The following is a 27562-nucleotide window of genomic DNA, read 5'->3' as shown; positions in this document are numbered from 1 at the left end:
TTTTTAGGAAATAATTCAAATTTACCACATATTTGCATCAGATTAGAATAGGCATCAAATTTACCAAAATTACTGAGTAAAAATACCAAAAAAATTTGGGGCGAAATTTTCTATATGGGGCCGAAATATGGCCGGGGCTCGGCATATTCGCATTTCCCCGTTCGCGATAGCCCGGCGAACCGGGCCTCTTGGATAAACTGCATCCCTGACGTTCTTACTATAATGAAGTACATACGAAGAAACAGGAAGGAGAGGGCAAGAAAAAATTAATATTAATTAGTAATGACAAATAGGGAGCAACTCCAATAAAATTTCCACAACAAAACACAAATTCTATTAGATGTGTCAGTTGCTAATCAAGATCATCATATCCACAAGTAAAAACAAATTTCCAACAATTGACAACAAAAAACAAATTCTATTAGAAGTTGTGTCAGTTGCTAATCAAAGATCATCATATTGACAACTAATGCCATGCGCAGCATAAAGGAAGCCACCACAATTATCTGCTACATGAACATATAATATATATATATATAGCCCATAAAATTATCAAGGGAGCAGAACCTGAACTAAGGATGCTAAGGGCTGGTAAAGATTCAACTAATCCTAATGCATTTGGAGCCTCAACCTTTTTCTATTCTAATCTCGCAGATCATTTTGTTAAAAATGCCTTCTTCACCACAAATCTAAAGTTGGGCAGCATGCAGGTGGGCAACCATCGCACTAACCAACATTCCAAACTAGAGAAAAATTCATGTATTCAGGAAAGCTTGAGACGGTAGATCAGGATCAAGGGTGCCCATAAGATTCCACGGCTTCTGATTTGATCTATGGAACACACGCAAGTAAAGAAAAAGAAGAAGTATGTTATGCCCTAAGGTGGTTGAATCTTCCGGCCATACCCCAACTCCATTATGAACTCCTTGGCTGAAGATCCTACAGTTACTGGCACTCTTTCTGATGTTGATCCCATCTGCAGCCACAGGTCCAATAAATTGTGCAGTTGCAGCGTTGGCATCAATGGTTTACCCCGGCAGGTGATCTCAATCTACAAGACAACAAGAACCAACTGATCAGAATCATCCACACATTTATAAACACATCACCAAGACTACAACCCTAATACACTTCAATTCTGATGGAATACAAGTCTCTGATACACTTGCTACACCATTGATTTGTAGCTAAAAAAATTCAAAAGCGAATTGTATAATTGAATGCTCTAAAGAGGAATTTTTCTCTGAGATTGGCCCTTTCCTGCATGAAATGCGAAGGACCCAGCCAATGGATGGAAAGACTTTGGATGCCAAATTTCTCGCTCATCATGGCCTATCACACAGTTTTTCCCCCCACATTTCCAGTTTCAACAGTTGAACTTCCTTTAAGCAAATGTTGAAATTTCTAGCCATTTTCAAAACTTTGAAACTCTACACTACAAAAATTTGGAACTCTAATAGGATGGGCTAGGGCACACCAAATCGGCAGATATGGATACTTAAACCTTAAATGGCAACAGAGATGTGATGACTGATAAATGCATATACATATTGGCCATCAATGTAAGGAGGAAGCCTCTTATGATTTATTTTGGATATTGCCAAAATATTGGACTTAGGCATTAAAATGTATGACAAGACCCAGGGGCTAGGGTCCAACTAATCTACAGGACAGCCACACCTAAAAGAGCAAGTTCAAGCAACCCATTTACATCCTACTTCCAAAAGATTCCCAATATGTTAAATAGGTTATGATCATGAAAGCTTTGTGTGAACTTTGTACCAGATTATCATGCTCCCGTCTTGGGCACAGTATCCAACATGGAGACTTGGGTGAAAACTATAGACACTAAAAGCTAGTCCATTTGCACAGCAGGGGATTAGCAGAGGCCCTCGAACATTGGAATGAGTACCAGGATTAGCTTGGTTAGATTTTTGACTGGTGACTATGTAGTTATTATGACTTTATGCTTGCAAGCTTTTACTCTCATAAAACATTGACATGACAAAAACTAGTCATATGGGTCTAGGCTCATTTTGTACATCCCTAGTACAAAAAGTATGCAATTACCTAATCTTACTTTGTAGCGACATACTAAATTCACTTCTATGATCTTTCTCAGGAGAAAAAGATGGAACTCACCTCAGTTTCACTTTTAAGATCAAGTTTCATCATAAGGTACTTCTGGATAAAAGAAACAGGTACACTTCCATTCCTGACATACAAAGATCAAATTTAGCACCATTGTATCAAGTGGAGAAAAGGGAAGAAAAAGTTTGCAAGAAGTATCAGTAGGACACTTGCTGAAATATCTTGTTAAACAGGTTCACTGCAATATTCCCATATATAAGAAAAATGTGACTACCATATAATCAGACCTTTCGAAACAAAAAGAACCAACCCTCCCCACCCACACCCTGAAATTGTGAAAGACGAAAAGCAAAGAAGAGCAAAGAAAAGCAAAGTCCTCAATAATCAATATCAATGTAATGAAGTGAAAAGAGAAACATACCTACCCTCTGGACAATAGAGAGTCAGAGACAATGAGTTACATTAATCATATCAGATTGGGTTTAATACAGAAGCAGCAACTGAAACTTGTTTTCCTATCCAAGCGGGATAGATGTGTAAACCGTCTTCTTTTGAAAGATAGGAACATTGTGGCTCCACAGTTGATGGAACAAAAAGGCAAAATGGGAGGGTAACATGATGAAATGCTTGAATAATGGAAACATGCTGCTACCCATTGGAAGGTTGGACTAGGGGTAAGGGTGTCAATTCTTAAGTGAAAACTCTGGAAATTGAGATCTGTCATACATTAACAAATATTTTGACTTTCATATACAGGCACAGTCCACATTCTAAGACTATCAGGCAAAAGTAAGTATTGAACTGGACAACAAAGTCAATGACGAATAACCTGGGTCCTTGCACAAAGTGGGTGATGCAGATATGAAAAATGGAATAACCAACACAGAAATAAGCCTTGGGCACATGTTAGACCTTTGGTACTGACAAAATCAGAGCACTAATGGAGAGGAAAAAGGAAGATCCAAGGAAAGATAGAAGTGTTAGGACTCTAAAGACTTCCTGATTCCCTTCCACTACTAGTGCACTATTTACTGACCGAGCCTTGAATTAGCCATGACTCACATTCTGGGCACAGGTGCACACTCATACGATTTGAGTGTCTTAGTAAAATAGGGGTTTTTTAGCTACATTGGGGCCCAAGCAAGAGAAAGACAAAGAGCGGGAGTAATCTGCCTCAGTTGTGTTATGAGCAACAATAATACAAAACATTGACTAAATCTTTATCTATGACCTTCACACATGAGTGCCAACTTAAACATAGGATTAGCAATAAGTAACTAAAATTTACAACCCCCCCCCCCCCGGGGGCAGGGCACCAACAGAAATATAAAACATAATATTTATGCTCCAAGGTTCAAAATCTTGCTAATTTCAATGGCCAATTTCAGTCATATTCTGATGGGTTTTGACCTGGGTTTTTGCATACACTCTATCTAAACCATAAATAACACAGTGGAAGAAGTATTTTGCATTAAAAAAAAAAATCAACAAAAAGCACTCATTCATATCTTGCCACTTGAGAGATGTGTTTCTGTTTCGACAAATACAAATACAAAGAGTTGTAAATTGAAACAACAGTACTTCAAATGTTTCATACAATCAAATGGAACTATTTTTTAAAATTTTTTTTATAATTAATTAATTACACTGTTAACTACATTTAATTAAAAAAACATAAACATCATCATAATAAACCACACCAATAATTATATACGTACTTGTATTAATATTCTACTATTTTTAAGTATAAAAGAGAAACTAATTGGTGTTCTTTTTTTAATTTTCAAAATTATTAGAGCAAATATTTAATGATTTTCAAATAATTTAAATAAATAATTATAATAAACAACAGAATAATAAATTTGACACCATCACGGTGTAGATCGAGTGATGGTGTCTCACACACATTAGATTCAATGTCATCTATCAAGTCAGAAATTATCAGAACATTCAACAGTTAGTATACATTGTGATGAAGACCAATATAATGAAATGAAGAGAACAAATTAGACACCAATCATAAGACCTAGAAGGCTAGAAGCAGAGGATAAGAAGTTGAACCATGTAGCAATATTTGAATGTGCTACTGTAGCAGCAGATGTGGAAGAGGATGCCTCCAGCAGTTGAACCCATTCCAAAATTTGGTTGATCACATCAGTAAGATGACAAAGCTGTGATGGTACCAGCCAAACCAAAGCAATGGAAAAGGCCCAAACCAAGTGAACTCGACAAAATAAGGGGAGCAAGGTATCAAAATTGACAAAGGTGCCTGGATATCTATTCATCACCAAGACAAAACTTCCACAACTGAGATATCCTACCACCAAGTGTAGGACCAAAATTACTGTCACTAGCAGACACCGTCGAGTATTCCTATCAGAAACAATAGTATTGGTCATTTGTGTTGGGTAAATTGAGGTTTTTCCATGCTTCGTCCAACATTAATCAAGTGTTATTCGGACAAACATAATGAGTACATTACCAAACAACAGGATTACACAGTGGATTGTCATGACATGACCTCCCCCTGCTCCGTGAATTCTACCAGATACACGATTACTATTAAGAGCAAATTACATTTACACCCCTATAATTTATTATATTATGTTTACACCCCTTATGTTTGAATTGTATAACTATACCTATACTGTTCAAATAATAGGGTTGAGTCAGCCCCCTTTATTTCAAAACCCTCAAAAAAAAAAAAAAGGAAACGTAAATTTTCTATTATTTTATTAGATTCATTATAATCATGTTTTTTACCAGAAAAAAAATCATTGTCTAAGCAATTTCCTAAAAAATCTCCTTAAAAAAAGTCAATTCACCCTAAAAATTGACTGACTTTTATGTATATTTTATTTTTATAAAATTATATAAATTTTCTATTATTTTATTAAAATCATTATAATCATGTTTTTTACCAGAAAAAAATCATTTTCTAAGCAATTTCCTAAAAAATCTCCTTAAAAAAAGTCAATTCACCCTAAAAATTGACTGACTTTTATGTATATTTTATTTTTATAAACTTATATCAAGACTTAGGGTAAATATGTCTTTTTCATATTTAAACTAATGGTATTAGACACAGGGGAACATTTGTAATAGAATAAATTCCGGGAGGGTGGGTGTGCAAACTTAATTGTTTACAAACACTGAAACACAGGGGGTGTAAAAGTTACTTGCTCAATTATTAAAAAAGGCCAAATTTTCATTGGACAGTTGAATCAGGTTCAATACAGAAGCAGCTGCAACCTGTTGAATTCTGCAATAAAAATCATTGATAGAACAGATCTTCTCACAAGCTCATAATTGTGATTTGCGAATACCGATATAATAAAGAGTGGCTTGTAAACATTGAATTCCTCCCACGTGCCTCTAAAGAGTAAGTCACCATTTGATTTCCAATTATGGTTGAAGGAGAACTTTTCATGCAAATCATATACCTTTGACATACTTTTGTCTAAAGAAAAGCTCTATTTGAGTTCATCCCTGACACTTTACAAATTGGCTGCTATAGAGGGTTCCATGCTATTCCAAAGCGAACACTGTGGGTAGCATTCTTAGATTTCCAACCCTTCTAATTATCAGAAGTGGAGCTGAAGGAGTTATAGTGAGATAATGCATCTCACGTTTAGCTTTTATATAGATTTCCACCACCTGTGCCCAAAGAAGATAACAGGAAAGCAGCATTCAATATGATGGTGGTGATCTTGACATTGACATTGTCCACAGAAGGTTTGGACTCTGCCATGAGTATACAAACAGAGAGACAGCAGCAAATAATGCATGATAAAGTAATATAACAGAGCCGATAAGAGGCTTAATCAGCAGCAACAAAGTGACCAACAGAAATCTGAAACCAAAAATTTGGGAAATAAAGAACCACAGCTGAATAAGAACCATGTCATCTTTGAAGTATGATCCAGACAAGCAGCCGAGAGATGATATTGTAGTAAATATTGCTGAGATTTAATTTAGAACGTATCACCAGCCTATTGAAAAGACATTTTCTTGCAGCAAAAGGTGGGCTGAGATCAGAAACATCTAAGCATCGAAGAACTTGTATATAGGACTTTCAGTGCTCTAAAAGATTAGCGAAATCCGATTGTCAGATTGTTTGTAGAAAAGGATTACAGGAAACAGGAAAAAAATCTCCAAAACTAGGGACTGCCATCAAACTATAATCATCATTGAAGAATGATTTTTCTTGGGGTGGGGGCCATCTTCGTAGCAACAGGAAACCCTAGTTCTTCATAATGTCATGACCTAAGGCTTCAGATCAAACCAAAAATATTATTGATTGCTGTGGACAACAAAAATAAAGTCAGGAAGGATTCTCAAGGTGAAGGAGATTGATCAAATGAGAGGCATGAGAGCACTGATCAACCAGCACTAATGGAAAGGAGAAACAAAAAGAAGAAGAAGAAGCTACAGAGAGACCCAGACAATGGGAATAAGCTGCCATCAGTTGTGTTGTGGGCAGCACAATACAAACCATGGGCCTCAACATTAAGAGTCATTAAAGAATCTCCTAGGTGTCCAGGCTCCTTGGTTACACAGGGAGCCTATCCAGGAGCATGCACTTTGTTAGTTCACCTTGGTTTTTAGACACTCTCCAATACCATGGTTGCCTTTAATGTAAAGCTAAAATCAAGGATGACTTAGCCCCAAATAACCAACAGCAAACAGAAAAATAGCATAAAAGACAGAAATAATCAGTTTAGGGTCTGTATCAGACCAATTCTCAGGGATATGACCAGCCTGAGTTTAAGCATAACTGATGTGGTAGCAAGCAACTATTATAAGTGAAAGACATAGTAAACATAGTCAGATACCTGTACAGATGGACCCTGCACCTACCAGCCTTCTGCTCCCCCTCCGGTGATCCCCTTGCTGCTGCCTCCACCCCCTAAGGGTGCAAGTTTGGCCTTGGTGGCCCTGACCCACACTGAGCCAAAATAGGGCTTCAGCTCAAGATTTTGGCCTTGAGGGTAGGTTAGGGCCAAGGGTGGGTCTAGGATTACTCTTTGGCCCACCGGGCCGGTCCTGACCCGTCCTTGATTTTGGCCTTGGCCTTGATTTTGGCCCTAATTTTTGCCTTGATTCTGGCTCTAGCCCTGATTCTGATCCTGACCTTGATTTGGCCCTAATCTTGATGCTAATTTTGTCCATAATCTTGACCTTGTCCTTTGTTTTGCCCTGTCTTCATATTAACCTTGACATAAGCCTTGATTTTGACCTTGAGTCATTTTGATCATATTAGACTATGAGTTCAATTTTTATATTATTTTTTAGGGGAATTTTTATTTGGACCCCTTGAGGTTTGATCTAAGTCATTTTTAATTCCCAAAAATATTGAAATCTTTCATTGCTCCCAATATGGTAACTTAAAAATAAATAAATAAATAAAAAACTGTTAAGGACAGATAGTTATGTTAGTAACTAAAATACCTTCTTTTCTTTTCTTTTTTTACTATTACCATTGATTTACTTGTTAACAAGGTTTAAATATGGGTGTTAATTTATTGAACAATCGTGAAAGAAAACATAGTTTGTCAAGGATAGGGCCAGGGCCAATCAAGGCTAGGGTCAATCAGGGCCAGGGACAACACATCCCAACTTGGCCCAATCAGGGACAATTAGGCGGGAATGGGCTTGGCTTGGCCCTGTAGGGCTTAGGGTTAAGGACAAAAATCCTTGGCCCTAAATTAGGGTTAAGGCAAGAATGGGCTTAGATTAGAATATATAAGGTTGGGCTTGGGATTGCAAAAGCCCAGCCCAACCCAACCCTATTGCAACCCTACCACCCCCCCCCCCCCCCCCCCCCCTTTTCCAACTGCCTCTTGCACCTAATCAAACCTCTTCCATTCACCCAACTCCAACTCTGCCAACCACAACCTCTAGTTCATACCCCCCCCCCTCTTGTTGAGGGCTCCTCTACCCAAGCCCTCTTCCTACATCCTTCTAAAGCCTAGTATCCTCATATGGAAATTCGACCTCATTGACCAATTCATTGGCGCTCACCTTCCGCTCTCTTTTATAAAACATCCCTCACCAAACAATGGAAAATCCTTAGCCTGATCCAAACCCTTAGACTCAACAATGGCCTATTCCTCTTTCACTTCCCCACCTTTGTGACCTAAAACTGTGTCTTCGAAGGTGCCCTATGATTTGTTGGATCCAACCCTATCATTCTCAACCATAGGAAAGGTCCACACAACTCTGATTGATTTTGGATCACTCCCTCTCTAAATATCCTTACCTAGTCTCCCCTTGGAATTTTGGAACTCAGAATACCTTAGTTGTACTGCCTTAGCAACCCCCTAAGAACCGATTACCATACACAGAGCCACAGAGGATGGAGTGATTGTCGTTCGCAAGAATCTGTATGGACATATCCGCTACAAAACCCCTCTCCTCCACGATTACCGTCTCTAATGACGTAGGACACTCCTTTGAACAACCCTTATAATATAGTTGGGTCCCTCCTCATTGCTCATTCTGCAAAAGTTTTGGACAGCCAAAGTCTCACTGCAACTTAATGTCATCTTCCTCTACAACTATGGCGAATGAAGCCCCTTAACAATCAACTCATGGGTCCTCCATTGCCCTGCCAGCCATGATCGATCGCGAGGCAGCCAACCACCGCCTATTGGACACACTTCTTCAAGTGACTACTATTGTCAACCCTTCATACGAACCTCCCTATAGCCATAGAAGAACCAAAAAACCCTCACCATCACATAATGAGTTGCCGGAGCGTGGCTCTGTCATGCATTACAATCGTCAGCCACCAGAATCTGGTTCCCCCACCTCGTGAGCTGGTTCTCGAGTCAACATCATTGTTCATCTGCTGCCTGCAATAGTGCAACCTCTGCTACACCCTGTAACTTGGCTTCAAGTACAAAGATCACCAACTTAGGCACCAACAACCTGCCACCTTCACTGCCTTCATCTGGGGTTTCCACCATTCCCTCCCATAAAGCTCGCCTAGGCCAATTCCCCCCCCCCTTATTTAAGACACCTTTTAAACCCCACATCTTTGGGGATTGTTCCCACCCTCTTTAAAAAAATACCCATTCTATCCCCTCCACATCTAACCTATGCCCACCCTTGCCACTCGAGCCTACCTTGGGCCCCCCTCCACTTTACTAAACCTAGTTAACCCACCCAATTCCCATTTGAACCAGCACTCCCTTTTAAACCCAGTTCTGGACCAGCCCCCTTTTTTAAACCCTCCATCGCGCGCCTCTAATCAATCCTTCCAGCCCACTTTTAACCTTAACTCCCCCATTCTCAGCCCCTCCCCCCGGGTCTAGTTCTTCTATTAACCTGAATAATTTTTGAAACCCTCTAGAGAGACTCTCTTGCAAACCCCACCTTTCTTGTTGCGGATTCTCTCGCCTTCCCCCTTGGCGTCGGAGCCACTCGAACCTACACTTGTGGGATGCAGGGCTCCCATGGGCATCATAGTAGCCCCCCTCATCCCTCCCATGTTTAATAACTTCTTAATTTGGAATGTTAGGGGGCTTCGCTCCCTAGCTAACAAGCTGATGCTAAGTCAGTTCTTAAATACTCCAAGGTCTCCCCTTGTGCTCAATTTGAAACTCATGTCCACTAGCATAATGCTCATTATATTGCCTCCTTTGTTGTCCCTTCTTGATTCCCCCTCACCAATTACAATCATTCCCTTTGGTCGTATTTGGATTCTTTTAGACCCTTATAAAATTCAAATCACCTCCCCCCCCCTCTTTCTCCTTAATTTATCCATCTCCTCGTCCCCCCCCCCCCCCCCGTCTCCCTTCCATGGTCCTCTAGGATGACCTCTCCTCCCTCTCTTCCTCTATCAATTCCCTCCCCTAAGGTATCAGAGGTGATTTCAATGTGGTAAGATTTGATCATAAAAAGTCTGGCAGTACCTCCCTCGACTTTCCCACGGTTGATGCTTTCTATAACTGTATCGAAGACATTGGTGCCACCAATCTCTATTGGTTCAGCCACCTCCTTGGCATAATCGGAGTTCTGGCCAAAACCACGTAGCCTCCAAATTGGATAGATTCCTTGTGAATGAAGCCTATCTCTATGTTTCCCGCCCCATTTTTCCTTCCTCCCCCCCCCCCCCCCCAACCTCTCTACTCACTCTCCTTGTCTCCTTCATATCCAACCCTTTTTCTCCTTCAGTCCCAAGTAGTTCAAATTCTTCAATAGGCGGATTGGAGGTCCTTCCTTTCTTCCCATTGTCCAGGGTGCTTAGAACAAGCTTGTCCACTGCCACTTTCTACCCCTCGTGGCCTTTACTAAGAAGACTCAGAATTCCAAAGCCACCCTTAAGGCCTAGAACTCCACTACCTTTGGCAATATCTCCTCTCTTGTCTCCTCTTATCGGTTCAACCTCTCCCGTGAACAATTCCATATCCAATCAAACCCTTTTGACCTCTCTCTTGTGGAGGAAGAAAAAGCTATTTCTGCTGAACTGGCCTCTCTTAGCTCCCAATAAGAAAGCTTCTTCCATCTGAAATCCAGAATCGAGTGGCATGAGTTGGGGGATTCAAACTCCTCCTTCCATTGCTCCCCCAAAGCTCGATACACCGATAACTCAATCCCCTAAGACCCCCACTTTTCTCACCATGAGTGGCATTAGAATCTCAAATGTTGACTGAATTAAGAGAGAGGTGATTTCTTTCTTTTCCTCCCTCCTGTCTCCCCCTTCCTTCCCCCTTCACCTTCCTCCCAATGTTGTCAATAAGTTCATCCCCCCCCCCCCTTCTTTGATTCCCTCCTTGCCATTCCCTCCAATGCTAAAATTCTAGCCACCATTAACTCCTACAAGCCCAACTGCTCTCCTGGTTCGGACGACCTTAGTATGGGCTTCTTCAAGGTTTCTTGGAGCTTCATTAAAGAAGACCTTGTAAATGCAATCTATAGCTTCTTCCTAAACCCCCACCCCCAAGCTTGCCTCAATCAACCAAACTTTTCTCTGTCTCATCCCCAAAAAGCCCAGTGCCTCGTCCCTCCCTGACTTCTGCCCCATCTCCCTTTGCAATCTTCACTACAAATTCGTAGCCAAGGTCCTAGCCAATCGGATCCGTCTTGTCATCCCCTGTTTTGTTAGTAAAAAGCAAGTAGGTCCATTGTTGACCATACCCTACTTTGTACCACCATCCCCTATTTTGTTAGTAAAAAACAAGTAGGTCCATTGTCGACCATACCCTACTTTGTACCGCGATCATATGCAATGTAAATCCAATTCTAGGGTTAGGGTTTCCTGAGAAGATTCCCTAAAATTTAGGATTTGCCCAAAATCTTCCAACAAAATAATGATCAAACTAGGAGGGAAGGATAATATTATCAAATTTAGTGGGAGGATAGGAAAAGGTTAGAGTTTTATCAAATTCAAACAAGATGATGATGTAATGGATTTGTCAAGATCTCTTCTTTTCTTTTCTTTCTTTTATTCTTTCTTCTTGCTTTCTCTTCTTTTTCTTTATTCTTTATTTTCTTTTCTTTCTATTTTCTTTCTTCTTCTCTTTTCTTTTTTCTCCTTTTCAGAATTTTTCTGTTTTCTGTTTTTTCCGCCAAGAACAGAAAACCGAGAGAAGAGGATTTTGCGGGGCTCACAGGGGCTGGGAGCTTTGGGGAAGGGGTCTAACAAAGTCACACAGGGTGAGGAGGGTGTCTAGGGGCTTGAAACAGCAAGAGGAAGGGGCTGTAAGACCTGCAGGGGGGGAGGGAGATTCTGCCTTGTGTAGAACAGGCGAGGGCCAAGGGTACGAGGAGTCTAGGGGACGTGGGAGACGGGAGTGAGTAAGAGGGGGTTGCAATGGGGAGGAGGTAGTTTCTAGGGGTTGCGCAGAAGGGAAAGGAGCAGGGGGAGAGTGTGATGTCCTAGGATGCAGGGGAAGGCTATGGGATCTGTGTATGCTTACTTGGAGCTGCTGTACTTGACTGATGGCTGCTTGTTGAATGCTTGTAGATTGCTGGAATGAAGAAGAAGAACAAGCTGAAATCAACGGTAGGTTGTTGATCACTGAAAAAACTTTTACTCAACCATGGGCCTCTTAACTAGGAAACCATGATCCTCAAACTCAATTAATTTAATTCAATAATCAGAACTCCAAATTATATAGAATGCTAAGCTATTTATAGCTTTTAAAAGACTCTAGGGCCCAGTGGAATTCCTTAGTCAACAAGGATCCCACCACTTAACATCGACTCTTAATTTGGAATCTAATAACTAAAGACACACACTGAAAGCACATGCCTGAATTCTTTTATAATTAAAAATCTAAAGCACATGTGCCAAGTTAAGATAACCAAGGACTCAATAAAACAAACTTTAATGAAAACATAACTTCTAAGACCAATTCAAACACAACTAACAAAATTAAACTCATATTAAATTCTAGAATTAAATCTGGAAATAGTTCCAGCATTGAAAAGTGGGCAAAAACGCCCTAAATACCCCTCTATTAGAGGGTTTGGCCAGCTCAAGAGGTCTCTGTGTTCACATCATTCCGTCGCTTTCACCACTCCTGCCACTCCCCAATGGCCCTTTTCAAGGTTAACCTTCACAAAGCCTTTGACTCTATCAGATGGGACTTCATTCTTGATGTCTTAACCTTGAAGGGATTTCCTCCTTCCTTTGTCCGCTGGATTGAAGCTCGTTTCTCTACTCCCAACTTCTCCATTATCACCAACGGCTCCCTCGCTGACTTCTTTCCTTCTTGAGTTGGAATCTGCCAAGGCTGCCCTCTCTCTCCTTATCTTTTCACCCTTGGTCTTGAGGTCCTTTACTACATCATTCAATCCAATACAGACCAACACCTCATCTCCCCCATCCCCAAATGTGGAGCCATCAATACCTCGTTTTTGCTGACGATCCTATGATTTTCTGCAAAGCTTTTCACTCCTCGATCTCCACCATTCTTTCCTCTCTTACTCTTTGAATATCTTTATGGTCTTAAAGTCTATCTTCAAAAGTCTCTCCTCTTCCTTACTGGTGTCGCTAACTCCACTAAAGCCGCTCTCCTCCAGCTCTTTGGTTTCCCCTCTGTACTTTCCCCATCCCTACCTTGGCCTTCCTCTTATCCCTTGTTGTCTTACCAATCATGCACCCCCATGCTTGACCAGATTAAAAAGAAGCTCTAGCTTTAGAAGAGCAAACTTCTATCCTTTGCTGAGAGGATGGTCATGATTAAATCCATTCTTTGTTCCTCCTACCTTTACTAGTGTGGCATTTTTTCCCTCCCCAAAGCTACAACCTGAGCTATGGAATCCCTCTTCTGCGCATTCCTCTGGAAAGGTCAGGAGTCTTCCAGATTCTTCCACCCCATCAGCTCACCTTTAGTTTTGTTATCCCATCTTCGAGGGTGATCTCGACTTTCGCCAAATCCGGTATGTCAATTGTGCTTGTCTTTTAAAGCTCATCTTGAAGATCACTTCCATGCAAGACTCTATCTAGGTTAACTAGGTCTACTCGCACCTATTGAGAGTAAGATTCCATTTTAAACACTTCCCTTCCCGCTAGTCCTTCCTAGGTTTAAAGAAAACTTTTTCTACTCGAACCCCTTTTCCTCCCTGCCATCACCACCCAAATCACCTACGGGTCCCTCCACCTTCTTCTAGCTTAAAATCCTTCTGGTATCCTCTTCAACCATCTTGGCCCACGCCAAGTCTATGCTACCTGCATTCCCGAACTTACCCTTTCTCAAAGTTCATCTCTAGCAATTCTTGGGTTCCCCCCTCCCCCTCTCCCACATGTCTCGCTCCTTATTGGTTCAACCTCCCCCCCTCCCTTTTTCACCCATAGGCCATGACCGCACCATTTGGTTACCTGCCTCCTCTGGCTCCTCTTCCTCCTCTACACAAAACCTTGACCGGTCCCCCTCCCCCACTGTGACTAAGCCCCTTTGGCTTGGTTTAGAGGCTGCCTTCCCCACCATGCATTTACCACCTGGAGAGCCTTTACCCACTCTCTCCCCACACAGTCCTTCCTTCTAAACCGGCACCTTAATGCTGCCCAAATTGTTTCCTTTGTTGGAAAAACTCCAAGGACGTAGACCACCTCTTCTTCCTTTCTCCCTTTTCTCACTCCCTGTGGGTGATTGCTATTACCTCCGTTTGGCCTCGCTCAAGGCGTTGCTTGGGTTTCTCTCGGGATTGGACCTAGTTTTTGAGACATTATGTAGATTCATCTATTTGGGATACGGCAGGCAAGTTGGCGTTCAATGCATTGACCTCTCACTTGTGGCAGGAGTGTAATTTGAGAAGATGGATCTCAAAAGCTCGATCCTTAAATGCAAATTGGAGATCCATTTGCTTTGATGTATCTTCTAGACTCCAATCTCTTCACCACACCCAACCCCCCCCCCCCCAAACCTAAAAAAGTTGTGGATACCCAAGGAACAGGACTATTGTTGTATCCTAGGGCTTAGGTTCTCCCTACCTCCCCCCCCCCCCTTCTTTCCCTCTGTTTCTCCCTCTTGTACATTCTTTTTTCCCCATTCGGGCTGTTGGTTAATGATTATTTCATTCATCCAAAAGAAAAGCAACTGTTATAAGTTTCAAATAAACCCAACAGTTGAATTGAGAGCTATGGCTTCAATCAGAAAAATAGAAACTTTAGGCTGTAGCACAAACTGACTAGATGGCCCTCAAACTTTGATAGAATGTGGTCCAAGTGAGAGGATGTAAGCTTACAACTTTCAAGTGATTGTGAGGGTCTGATTCTCAGATATGGAAATAGATATAAAATACAAAGTTTAGATTGAATGGTAAAATGAAGTGAATGTGAGGGCCTATTGTCACATATGGGAATAGATATAAATTACAAAGTTTAGGTTGAACTGTAGAATGAAATGAACATGAGGGGCTGATTCTCAGATATGGGAATAGATCTAAAATAGAAAGTTTAGGATGAAAGGTAGAATGAAGTGACGGAAGGATGAGATTGAGGATTGGACAAATAGAAATATGCGATGGAATGGGAGGCTGGGAAACCCAGCAGGGTTCATGAGATGGAGGGGAGAAAGGAGGGTTCAACCAACTGAAATTTAAAGTTAGAGATTTGTTTCCATTGAAGGAGCAGCAACAGGCTTCTAACAAGAGAATAGAGACTAGGGATGGGTTGATTTAGCTCTTGACAGCAAGGCTCCCTGAGCCCTAGGTGTTTAGCTCTCAACAGCAAGGTGCTCATCCATCTAACCACTTGAGCAAGAGACAAGAGAATAAACTCAGAGCAGAAGCATCATTAATCAGTTCATAAAATATGTGCTATATATATATATATATATATATATATATATATTCTCAGCAGCAACTTACAACTAACATTCTCAACAACAACAACAACAACAAAAAAGGGAAGAAAGAAAGAAGAAGAAGAAGGAAAAAGAAAAGAAACTCATTAAAACTAAAGACTAGAAACTAGGATTTATCAATCAGCCACATGCATAAATACTAAAATAGAAACTAATTTCAATCTTCCAAAGCTTTCTAATAATATTCTCATCAAGATGCAACAGAAGGGCTGTGACACTGTCCATGTTACTTTTCACATGAACAGTGTTTTGGCCTTTCTACAATACTTGCTAGATGTTTAATTTTGCCCAGTTGGTCCAACGGAAACCAGTTCAAATCAACCCAGGTTTTACAGCAGCCTTGAGAACTATGATTTGCAGTAACAACATAACCCCCCCCCCCCAACTACTTATGCTTATAAATGTAATTTGAGATTCACACACTGAAATAACTAAGAACACTTAAGAGGCCCAATCTGTTTTTCTTTGTAAAACACCACCTTAATGGATCTGAAATGGAGGTAGAAGTAGGAATATGGGATTTGCTTCATTAATTTAGTTAGAGTCCTCTTTCAGCTCTGTAACCGGTCTATACCACCTTATCAAGTATAGGCTGAGGCATTCCCATATAATCACAAAATGAACTTACTAAAGCAGAGATAATATGGAAAAGACGAGGAAAAAGAAGGGAGAGGCTGCAAAAGAGGCAGTTGTTAGCAGCTATACAAAGTGAGGCCCAAAGGGCAGTTATATCTCAATGGTAGAAACATTCCTAGAAGCTAGGAATATAAAATAGAAACTAAATAAATAATAAAGGGAATAAAAATTGAACCTAATGCTATACTATTTCCTATTCTAAAAACCAAAAATTAACAAGTAGTGGATATGTGTACATGACACACATCTACCATATGGTACATATGGGTCATGTGCCCCCTAGCAACATACATATGGAAGGCATTCTTACACTTTCCCTGGAGGATGGGATACGGCTTGGAATAACAAGAACAAATAAAAACCTCATCATTTGAGTATAAGCAGCAGTAGCACATGCTAGCAAACACTCAGAGAAATTCACCAAGGTGGTAAGTAATCATCGGCAACTTCAGTAAACAACCTTCATGTTGAATAAATATCCAAGAATGAAATCAAGGATATTTCAAAGGCAAAAGCATCGCAGCAAAAACAAAATCAAAGGCATTTTTCACAAAAATGCCGATAGTAGTAGGTACTCATCACCTCAAATTCCAACAGCTAGATCAAAAGAGGCATATAGTCTGTATTATTCTCATAAAAAAAAGGCAGTGATAGAGCCTCAAATAGAGATCTAGGATACACATTTCTAATGATAGATAGGTAGTAATGGATACTGTTGACCAAAATACATAGCAATTGATTTTGTGACGAAAGAGGGGGATGAAAGGTCATTGTGGGCCAAATAGGTAGATATTGTTGTTGTAGACCAAGCAAGTTGTATAGGTTACTCAACCAAACAAGCTAGGAGTTTGTTTTGAAAGCACAAAATATGGCTTCAGACATGATTGAAGTGGATTTTATAAACAGAATCATTCCCTTTCTCTAACACTCTTATTGTAGTTATCTCAAGTTGCTAGTTTACTGCACCCCACCCCACCCCCCCCCCCCCAAAAAAAAAAAAAAGAAGGGGCAATGCAAAAGGTAGTAACAACAAAAGACATTTCATTACAGGAAACATGCAGAGGATCGTCTACAAACACAAAATCAGCATATGATAACAAAGAACACATGCGAGCTTTTTATTGTAATAAAAACGCATCAACGTGCAACATCACAGTAAAACTAAAATTTTGATGAAATCATATAGAAAACAGCACAGCAGACAAGAAAAGAGAGAAGTTAGTAGGGCCTAAGGAACTCACTTTATCCTCAGGTAACGAGAAGGTATCTGTGGCAACATTGCAACTCCTTCCCTAAAATTTTTAACATGGTGTTAGGAAAGGAACACAAAATCCAGAATAAGTACTGTTTCTATCTGGAGAACACACACACACACACACACACACACAAATCGTAGAGGAGATGGCCTCTCACTGGTTATCAGATGCCACTAAGGAGAACCAGATTGGACTAGCACTTCTGTCAAGTTTAACAACCCCAGCCTCGAGCACAGCTTGGAGAGACAGGCCCGGTTCAACTGAAGTAGATGTTCTTTTCCGGCTAATCCCATGGAGCTTTCTAGGTTTTCCAGATCCTGAAGGTGTAGCCGTGCCATTTCTGTTGTCTAGGACTTTTGATTTGTTTGCCTGTTCTTTAACTTTACTTTTAGGAACATGCACTTCATTGTTAGAAACAGATGGTGGTTCTGATTTGCCAACAGAACTTTGTGAATTAAACTTATAAGATTTCGTTCTATTTGCAGCTTCAACCAGGCAGTTCAAGGGTTTCCAGTCAACTTTCCCATCCCATGGCTCAGCACCATTCTCTATATCTTTATTAAGAAGCTGATGATTGGACAATTCAGCAGTCGAAGAATTCTACAACAGCAAAAATGAAGCATGCAAAGTGTTAGTATCAAAGGACAAGGAAAATACTTCACGAACCAACTATTATTTTGTAGCTCAAAGAAGTTGATGAAAGCATCAAATTGTCAATGGAGCCTTCCCTTACCTGCCTTTTATGTTGAACAATCTTGTTTAGTGTCTCGGGTGAGCTTAAACTCCCTGGCTCATCTTCTACAGCATCCTCTTTCTTACCTGGATCCTCATTAGTAAAACTCGATCCTCGTAAAGCAGTAGACTTTCTTGCAACAGCTTTGGTTCTTCTTCCAGTCAATCCAGTTTGTGCGGACACTCTAGGAGTGCTCACAACCAGTGATGAGAGTGATCTCTCCTTTCTTCTAACTGGAAACGGAACTGAAGGCGTAACTTCGGGTGCCTTAACTTTTCTTCCTTTGATGGGGAAAATCTTTGCCCTCACATCATTCAAATTGTGGTCCAACCTGTGGATGACAATGCAAAGGGAACATTTTTCAATATACACAGTATATGTCCAGAAACCTATGATTCAGCCAAAAGCAAAGGTTTATGATTTAGAAATGACCATAAGTTGTCTGTAGCTTTTGGAAGTTCTTAGATTAAGGAAGCACAAACAAAATAAAAGAATGAGCCTACAACAAAAATTGGTCAAAAGGCTAAAGGACATCTGCTATGGCTACAAACATTTTTTGTTAGTTGGGATGAATAGTTCACTAGGATATAGAAACACCTTGAATGGTTGTAACTAATGATCTCAAAACAAATGTAGTGGAACAAACAAGCCAATGTGAAGCCACTTGGCTCATATCCAAAAGACCCAAAGCCAACTGACAGGCTCTAATGTCACAACAGACCAGCAATAAGGTGCGCATCCCCAAAAGATCTGGGGAACAAACACTACGTTTTGGCAAGAAATGGAAAAGTCTGAGAAGGCGCCATAGCTATCACATGCTTCTTTTATTAATTCTTTTGAGAAGTGAAATTTCCGTGAGGGCATGTAAGGAAACCTGCTTGCTCAGAGAGCCCTCTAACTAAAAGAAGTTGTTCACATTAGTTTTCAGAGGGTTTTGTAACTGGGAAACGTCATGTTTTGACTTGTCCATGCAACACAATTACACTCATTGGATCTATTCAAGCTTCTATTAACTTTCACGTAGGTGCCATTTTGGATATCAACATTTGGAACAGCATTTTTATTGTGTATGAGTTTTCATTACTTTAAGAACAAACAGCAATACTCCATTGACTGCATAGGACAAATGTCGGAGTTTATGGAACGAGAGTATTTTGGGTACTAGGTTATTATCTTGTTATTTAGCTTGTATTAAGCTTTTATACCTTTTCATCTTTTACCTCCCTTGGAAATCATATATAATTCCAATATCTTATGTTAGTGATTCAACATAGGAAAGAATCATCCTAGCTCCCTCCACAAATTTGCACTTTCTAACTCCTCTCCTATTTTTTCTCCCCTCCTCCAGAAATTTTTATTTTTTCTCTTTAATTCCTTCTCTCCCAACTTGATTCTTGCTCGTTTTGAACTTGAAATCAAAGCCAAGAAGGCAAGGAAGATCTATCTTATCAGTTGTGCCTATTGGAAACCGTACAAAGTAAAAGTGATGCAGATTCAATACCGAAATGGATCCATATTATTAGGGATAAGTCAACGGTTGGGTTCCATCATCTATGCAGATGTTGGGCCTTCAATCTCATGGGGTTTAGTGTTAGATCACCTTTTATGGGCTTTAACTATGATGATAAGGTTGCATATGCAATTAATAGTTCATTGCTTCACTTTCTTTATTTCATTTGTTGTGAGTTGGTTCAATTTTTTTTTGGATTAATTATTTGGTTCAGTTTAAGTTGCAAGTAATTTTTAGTAAGTATTTTAGTGAGTGTGGATCATCTCCTCTGATGGCATTACAACCACAAATTATGTGGGGCCCACAAGTAAAAAATAATAAAACATTTTAAAAAAATAAACCCCATCACCCTAACCCTGTGGGTCCCCCTATAATTTGTGGTCAACAGCCATCGAGGGAGCACAAATTGCTCCCCGTCGGGGGAGATGATCCAGACTCTATTTTAGTTGGGTTAGATTAGGATTCTTTAAGTTCAAACTTATGCTGAGTCTGATTCCACTGTTATTTCACTTTCCTAATCAGTTTAGCTTACCTAATAGGTTTAGGATATAGTTAGACCTTTCCCTTTTAGTATAGGAGTCCATTTTGAGTCTTTTATCAAGCTTGTAAGGGGTGAATGCACCAGACAAGTATTTTGATGATGAAAAGGCTTTCTTCTGCTCTCTTCCATTGAAGATTTGGCTTACATATGGTCAAGACTGGTGGGATCAGTGTTTAATCCAATTGAGCACTTGCAGACTAAAGCCAAGGTGCATCTTTAAAGTTAGTAGTGTTTGATCCAATTGACATCTTCAGAGTGAACTCTGGGCAGTTCTCTTGAAGCTTCCATTTGGCATTTTTCATGTAGGATCCACTTCTTCAAGGTCTCTATCCAAACAAGCTGCTGTTCCCTAACAACAGTAATTTTGAATCATCCCCTACTTGAACCGTTCTTCTCATAGTCCTCCATAGCCTAAACCCTAGCTTTTCCACCATTGTTTTTTGTTTTTCTCCAAACCCTAAAATCATCACAGACCAAACCAGCCAGAAAAGAACTGGCCCATGTTGGATTGAATTCTCCCCTTGTCCATTGAGGATATTGATCCAAGCCTGTCCCCATTTGACCAGTCAAATCCATAGGTTCTCTCTTCTTTCTCTTTTCACAAACCCAGAACCCTAACTTGAACTTCCTAATAATTCATTCTATCCTGCTTGCCACCCTCAAAACCTAATGTAACCCTCATGGATAGACTCCTATACATCAGCTTGGCATAACCCAACCGTCAAACCCTAATCTGAACAAAGTCACTTACTTTGACCTAACTGAATAACCCTATTCATTGTAGATCCTGGTCATTGACTACTAGTTGGCAGATCGCTTAATGTAGTTCTAGATTGGTAGGAGATACACTAGAAGCCAATTACCAAGATCTCATCTAAACAAGGTAATTCGGTGGGTAAAACTAAGTGATTGTTTTAGTCTTAGGGTCACAGTTTCGGCTAGGGTTAGAGCCTGATGGTCTGATGGTTGGGTTATGCAATGTTGACGAAGGGGAGCCTTCCACTGAAGGTCTTCGGTAAGTTTTAACCAGCAGGGAGGGAAAATAGAATGAATAGGAAGCAAAGTAAGGGTTATGATCCTAGGTTTTTGAAAAGAGAGAGATGAGGGGAGTAGGATTTAAAATTGTCAAAAGAGGCTGCAACCTGGATTGAATTTCCCAATGCGTAGGGGAGGATTTGATCAAAGTCTGGAGGATTCTCTATTGGCTGAATTAATCTACTTAGATGTAGGGTTTGGAGATGAAGTATGGAGGGGAAATTCTAGTGTTTAATTGACTAGAAGGTAAAAAGAAGAATAGTTGGACTTGGGGTTCATCAAACGGACTGTTGCTCCGGAATTCTTGGGCTTCTGTTTGCTCGGATGAAGAAATAAAAATTAAATCTTTCATGAAAAAAAAAAAAAGAACCAAAAGAAAGCTTTAAAAAGACAACCTGGGTTTTGACTCCATAACGTGTTGAATGGATCAAACACTATCACCAAGAACAGAGCCCTAGGTTTCCCACCACAAGGCGTCAATTGGATAGGACACTGTTTCAAATGATCTACCTGGGCTTCATAATGCAAGGTGTCAATTAGATCAAAAACCACTCCCACTAGCTTTGATCAAACAGTCTACAGATCTTTAACAGAAAAGAGCAACAAAAAGCCTTTTCCCTATTCAAAAGACATAGGAAGAAGGGGAGGGGCGGTGAAGATCGATTTGGGGGGTGGGGGGAAGCCAGGTTACCACCAGCTATTCCCTTTCTTGTTCATTTCTCTCACATCTGGCCTGCATTACATGTGATAACAGATACTTTGGAGTCACCCAGGAGTTGCTACCCTTCCCTTATATCCTTGGTTGATAAAAGAATTAGTGGATAGAACACAACTCATTCTCCACAGATTAGAGCTACCACCAGCTTTGTTGTTCTTGTCTTGTTTCTCATTCAACATGCAACTGTGGCATTCTCAGCTGACTGAGTTTGGTGAGTAATATCATTTAAGTTCTATTAGTTGCTATGATTGACGTTCTACAATGGAAATGCATGTGAGTGGAGTTTCTTCAAGACCCATGACTGATCCTCTTGCTGGATATTTTCCAAGTGTAGGGAAGGAGTGTGTACTCCCTTAGGCATCATTTGTTTGCTGAATTTGAAGTAGGGTGGGAAAAAGTAAATTTTTCCATGAAATCCCGAAGTATGGGTTGTTCAGTTCAATGGGGTGGCGAAGTGGGCAGACAAGGTAATTGTCTACTGATGTGGCATGTCATTTTCCCAACCCATCCCTTTTAAAAGTCCCACATATTTAGTGGGACTGTGGGAAAGTGAAGGATATAATAGAAGTGGGGCCCACTCTTGCAACTTTTCCACAAAATCCAATCCTTACTTTTCCTATTCCCCACCCTACTACAAGTGAGTCCCACATGTTTATTTTTCCCACCCCTTTTTATCTAGCAAACAAACTATACCTTATAGATCAAAGTCTTAGAGGTTAGTAAACCTATTAAAGGTTCAGCTGGTGGGTAGAGTGGTATTATCTCAATCCAGATGCATTTGAAGATACCCTTCATTGTGCAGATGGACAGCACCAAGTACATGGTACGGTCACATTTTGTGAAGCTATCCCTGTGAAGTCGGTGCACTGACTACTCAACCATTATCATTAGTTGATTTTCTCTTTAAAACCTAAGACTGGAAGGATGGGAGACTGCCAGGGATACCAGAAACAGTGTCTACAAGACTGTTGACAGTGTGGGTACCTTGCCTAAGGTAAGACTATCTCTGAGTATCAGAAAGCATGATGACCGTCAGGGTCACCAGTACAATCTTGCGGATGAAGCAAAAATTCACGGTAACTCTTCTTTTTATATTCTCCTTCATGGGTTGAACCTGGACTAGGGGCCAATCTAGGTGCAAAATTTGGGCTGGTTAGATCTTCTATCCTTAGATGAAGTACATAGCCACTTGAAGAGTGAGGAGACAAGGAGAATTGCCAGGGAAACTGTACCACCTTGAGAGTGATCTGCTCACCTCAAGTTCTCATAGATTGATGAGGTGGAGAAAGAGGCCCAAGGGCCACACTGTGCGGAGGATAGAGACGAACCTAGACATGAGTATGTGACCACTACAGGAAGCCTGGGCAGACTAGAGAGAAGCTGAGTTTGGAAATGAAGAACTGTGGCTTTATTACAGTAACAAAACTGCTATTATTATAGCTCATAATCTGTTACAACATGACCAAACCAATATTTGAGGTGGAGGCAAACACATCACCAAAGAGAAGATTGACTCAAGGTTCAAGCTATATTTGCACTCCTTTTATGAGGACAAGCAAACAGTTCACTGAGATATTCATCAAAGGGCTCGATTCTCCCCAGCTTGTACCCTTCTATGCAAGTTGAGAATGTATGACATTTCTTCTCCAGCCTGAGGCAGAATGTATTGGAGTTCATGTAATAAGGGTATTTTCAGTACTGGATTTTTAGCTTGTTATTTAATTTAGATTAAGCTTTTAAATGTTTTATATTATTATTATTTTTAGTATATCTTTTACCTATGCAGGGAGCTGTATGTATTCTCCAATCTTATATAGAAAATCAATACAGGGAGAAGCATTACTTCTCTCTCCACACCTTTGCACTTATAGAACTCTTCTCCCCTCTTTCTCCACTCATCTTCTTCCCTGTTCCTATTTATTCTCTTTACTTTTCTTCTCTCTTACCTAGACCTATGCCCATTCTCAGCTAAAAACTAGAGATCCCAAGCAGTTGGGATGGGGCTTAATGACTTAAGTGTATTATTAATCATCTAATCAACATTTTTCTTTTCAAGAACCAAAAGCAGCGCCCATACCACTTCCCTAGCCAAAAACAGTAACCAGCTATAAGTGTGGTAGGGTCATGCTTCTATGTTGACGAAGTACAAATTCATATTTTCCATGAACCCCATAATACCTAAATTCAATAAACTTTGAAGCATGCCAATACCTTTCATAGATTTGCACATTATGGCTCTGGTTGTATGACACGAAATATATCCACAATCGATAGACAAGATTGACAACTAAATACATCCTCTCACTTTATCAGCACTAAAGGATTGCCTAGGGCTTTAATTCACAGTTAAGAGTTCAGTTTCTTGAAAAAAGGAATTAACTTAAAGGAACAACGAGGGATTCTTGATCTTGAACTTGAACTTGAACATGAAGCATGAATCATGAAGAAGATCTTCAAGAACTGCGCAAAAAGCTTCAATTCGAACCTCCCAAACATCACACTGTCTAGGAGTCAATTAGAACAACACCAATCCCAACAATCTTGACGAGACACAACACTAAGTTTTCTTAGAGAAGAGAAGGTGGCAGCCAGCAACACGGAAGGAGGTGAAATTTAGAAAATCAAGTGAGTTAAACCTCCCCCCCCCCCCCCCAGTTCTCTTATTTTATATAGTGGCCAAAGACCTTTATCCTAATTAAACTAGGAAAACTGAACATTACGTTCACTGTAATTGATGTGTGGAGAATATAAGTTAAAAAAAAAAAAAAAAAAAAAAAAAAAAAAAAGGATAGAAGCTAATCCTCTATGCGACCTAATTACCCCTTTTTTAGGCCCCTGAAAGTGACCTATCATGTAGAATACCCTTGAGATAAAAGGCCCACATGCATAGAACCCAACCCCAACCCCAACCCTAGATATGCACCTAAGCATAGAAGCCCAATTTGGTGATGAACCTACATCATAGCCACTCCATTGGGATGGGAGTAGGTTCAGTTTTTTCTTGAGTGAATAGGAATAGGATTAGCTGATTGTACATTCACGATTATTATTTTGAACTTCTTGAATAGCTTATCCATATTAACTGAATTTGGTGTATATCTGAAACAGTAAAACATTTTGAGAAGAAACAACTCAAATATTCCACATATGAAAGGGAAAAACGGAATCAATATTTCAAACTTTTAACAAAGCTGTAGCAAATAATTGGACAATGTATTGATATAGGCAAAGGAAATTTAGAACACTCACAATCACATGTATATGATTAGAACTCCGTATAAATAAACAACTTCAGGTAATATAATCACTTTCACCCAGTTGAGAGGTCCATTATATACAGGTAGCAATTGAGCAATAAGTAGCATGGTACACACAATATGCATGACTGGAATAATAACATTTTAAATTTATTGCAGAATAAGAACAAAAGCATGAGTTGACCTGAGCTTCTCCACGGGAGCACAACCCAGATCTATATTGCATACAGGACAGCAATCTGCCTCCTCATCCGTAAGCTTCTTATATATGCACTTCCTACAAACTGGCCATTAAAAGGATACAAGTGTCAGATTAAGACTACGAAAAATCAAAAACAACTTCCAAAACGATGAATATTGAATGTTTAAAAGTATTCAGTATATGATTTGTAATATATAGGCAGAATGAGGAATTAATGTACCTCTGACTGGCTAGTGAAAGGATAGATGAGGAAAATATAGTAAAACAATAAAGACACATCAGTGCATAACAAGTTCAGGACTAACCACCAAACCTCAAGTAACCCACACTGTTTGGAGTCAATGAAAATAACAGCACAAATTGCGGCCCAGAATGCATTGCCCAGGGGCAGACAACATGCTTATCTAATCACTAGCATAAAGAAGAAATTAATCCTAAAGAACCATCCTGCCAACCAAAGGGGATATTAACCTTCGGCACTAAATTCATCGAAAAAAAACCTACAGAATTAAAAACACTACAACTACATAACTACAAAGTGAAAATGAGACTATAAGCTTCTAGAACGAAATGAAAGCAAAAGGTTCAGCTTTTTGATAACTTTAACTACTCATGAGTTTTCATTCCTGTTTGGTATTTATGACTCCCTTTTAGAAACATATAAGCAGTAAAGAAAAAAGAGTATTAAACCTAAGTTAGATACATTGCAATTGAGATCCAAATACAAGGAAAAGTAACTTAATCAAACTCATACTGTACCACCAAAGTTCCAATTTTCCATTATTTTCTCATGATACAAAATAATGCTCAAGGGATTTATTGATCACAATTTTTTTCATCTGTTAATAGTAACTTAATTTGACTGGCCTCCAAAATTGGAGGTATTTTGCATAAGTAAACTGAAAGTATAAAAGAGACAAAATTTTACTTCAAGATGAGAAGTATGCTGAAAGTATAAAAGAGACAAAATTTTGCTTCAAGATGAGAAGTATGAATACGAAAACTGAAACATACTTGATTCACTAGGTATGTCTTTTTTACTCAAATACTTTCTTGTTTTATAATTTTTATGCTACTCCTAACCAATAGCGGTATTGTTTTAAAAACATCGCCACAAGCTTCCAGTGTCGTTTTTGTGCCTGCATGCGCCATTAATATTACATTGGAAACCGCAAATTTTAGAAATTCAGACAAATCTTTTTCTACAAACCAATTCCTCGATAAGGTCATTAATGTCAAAAAAAGAAAAAGAAAAACAGTTTCTTATTTTGACAATTTTAATCGTAGTAGCAGATCGCAGAAGATAAAGCAAAACAATACCTTCTTTCATGTTCCTTTCCCTTCCCCTTTCTCAGGCGAAGCTCAATTTTGTAGAGTAAGGAAACCCAGAAAACATAACGCGAGATAAACACGCATATAGCAATAATGCAAAACACAAACCCAGGCAGATCATAGGAACGCATGAATGCAGAATACGAGAAACGAAGTTCATGTAATCGAAGCACGAGAAAATACCGAATACGATTACGCAATGTTAATACAAGCATATAGGAATAATTCAAAATACGAAACGCCCAGATCATAGAAACGCAGTATACGAGAAACAAAGCTCATGTAACCGAAGAACATGAAGGAACAGTATCGAAATAGATTGAAAGAAATGAAATTTAAAAGATGATAAAACAGAGTTGAAGAGACAGACTCACACGTATGAAGACATTCTGATATGGTTGTCGCTTCCCTCAATAACTTGTCGCAGAGAGGGCATGTCATGCACGCAGCAAGAGTGTCCCTCCGAACCTTCACTACCTGACTCGTCATTCCCCAAACCTCAAAAACTTTCGGAGTAGCTTCACCGACGTACCAATAAGATGCATGTCACCAGCGGACAAAAGAAAACATGAGATTGGCGTTGATATTTCCTTCTCTGCAACAGCATTCGAGAAGATAAACCCAAGAGAATTAACCAGAGAAATACACTACGAGAAGAAGAAAAACCACGCAGAAAGAAAGCAATTGTTTGGTCATCACATGTGGATGTACGAGTAGGAGACTCTCACCTCTCGATCCGTCGTCGGAGTGAGATAGAGATCAATTTATGAGGGAGTGATTCACGGACGGGTTTGGATTTTTAGCGAAAAAAACCGACGTGGGTTTCGTTGGATTTGGACAACCTAGTCGGCATATGATCTTTCGGAGTCTCGGAATTGAAGAGATTCGAGGAAATAGCATGGAGAACAAAGAGAGATTTTTTTTTTTTTTTT

At 39.8% G+C, this 27562-nt stretch overlaps 1 protein-coding gene across 1 annotated transcript; it reads right to left on the bottom strand.

The window, feature by feature from the left end:
• Positions 1-259: 259 nt before the first annotated feature.
• LOC149028392 (E3 ubiquitin protein ligase DRIP2-like) lies at positions 260-27562 on the bottom strand. The gene is made up of 8 exons (XM_089136290.1): positions 27359-27562; positions 27005-27225; positions 25281-25380; positions 18036-18366; positions 17460-17902; positions 17288-17338; positions 2143-2215; positions 260-1051 (listed from the first exon to the last, which is right to left on the bottom strand). Exons 2-8 carry the CDS (start codon positions 27117-27119, stop codon positions 878-880), a joined length of 1287 nt encoding a protein of 428 aa, XP_088992416.1. The 5' UTR covers positions 27120-27225; positions 27359-27562; the 3' UTR covers positions 260-877.

This window comes from Hakea prostrata, chromosome 1 (assembly GCF_041222555.1).
Source record: "Hakea prostrata isolate BN-2017 chromosome 1, UWA_Hpros_2, whole genome shotgun sequence".
In the NCBI taxonomy this organism is placed as follows: Eukaryota; Viridiplantae; Streptophyta; class Magnoliopsida; order Proteales; family Proteaceae; genus Hakea; species Hakea prostrata.
The sequence above is the reverse complement of the archived record's forward strand: the minus strand, read 5'-3'. Positions and strand labels throughout refer to the sequence as shown.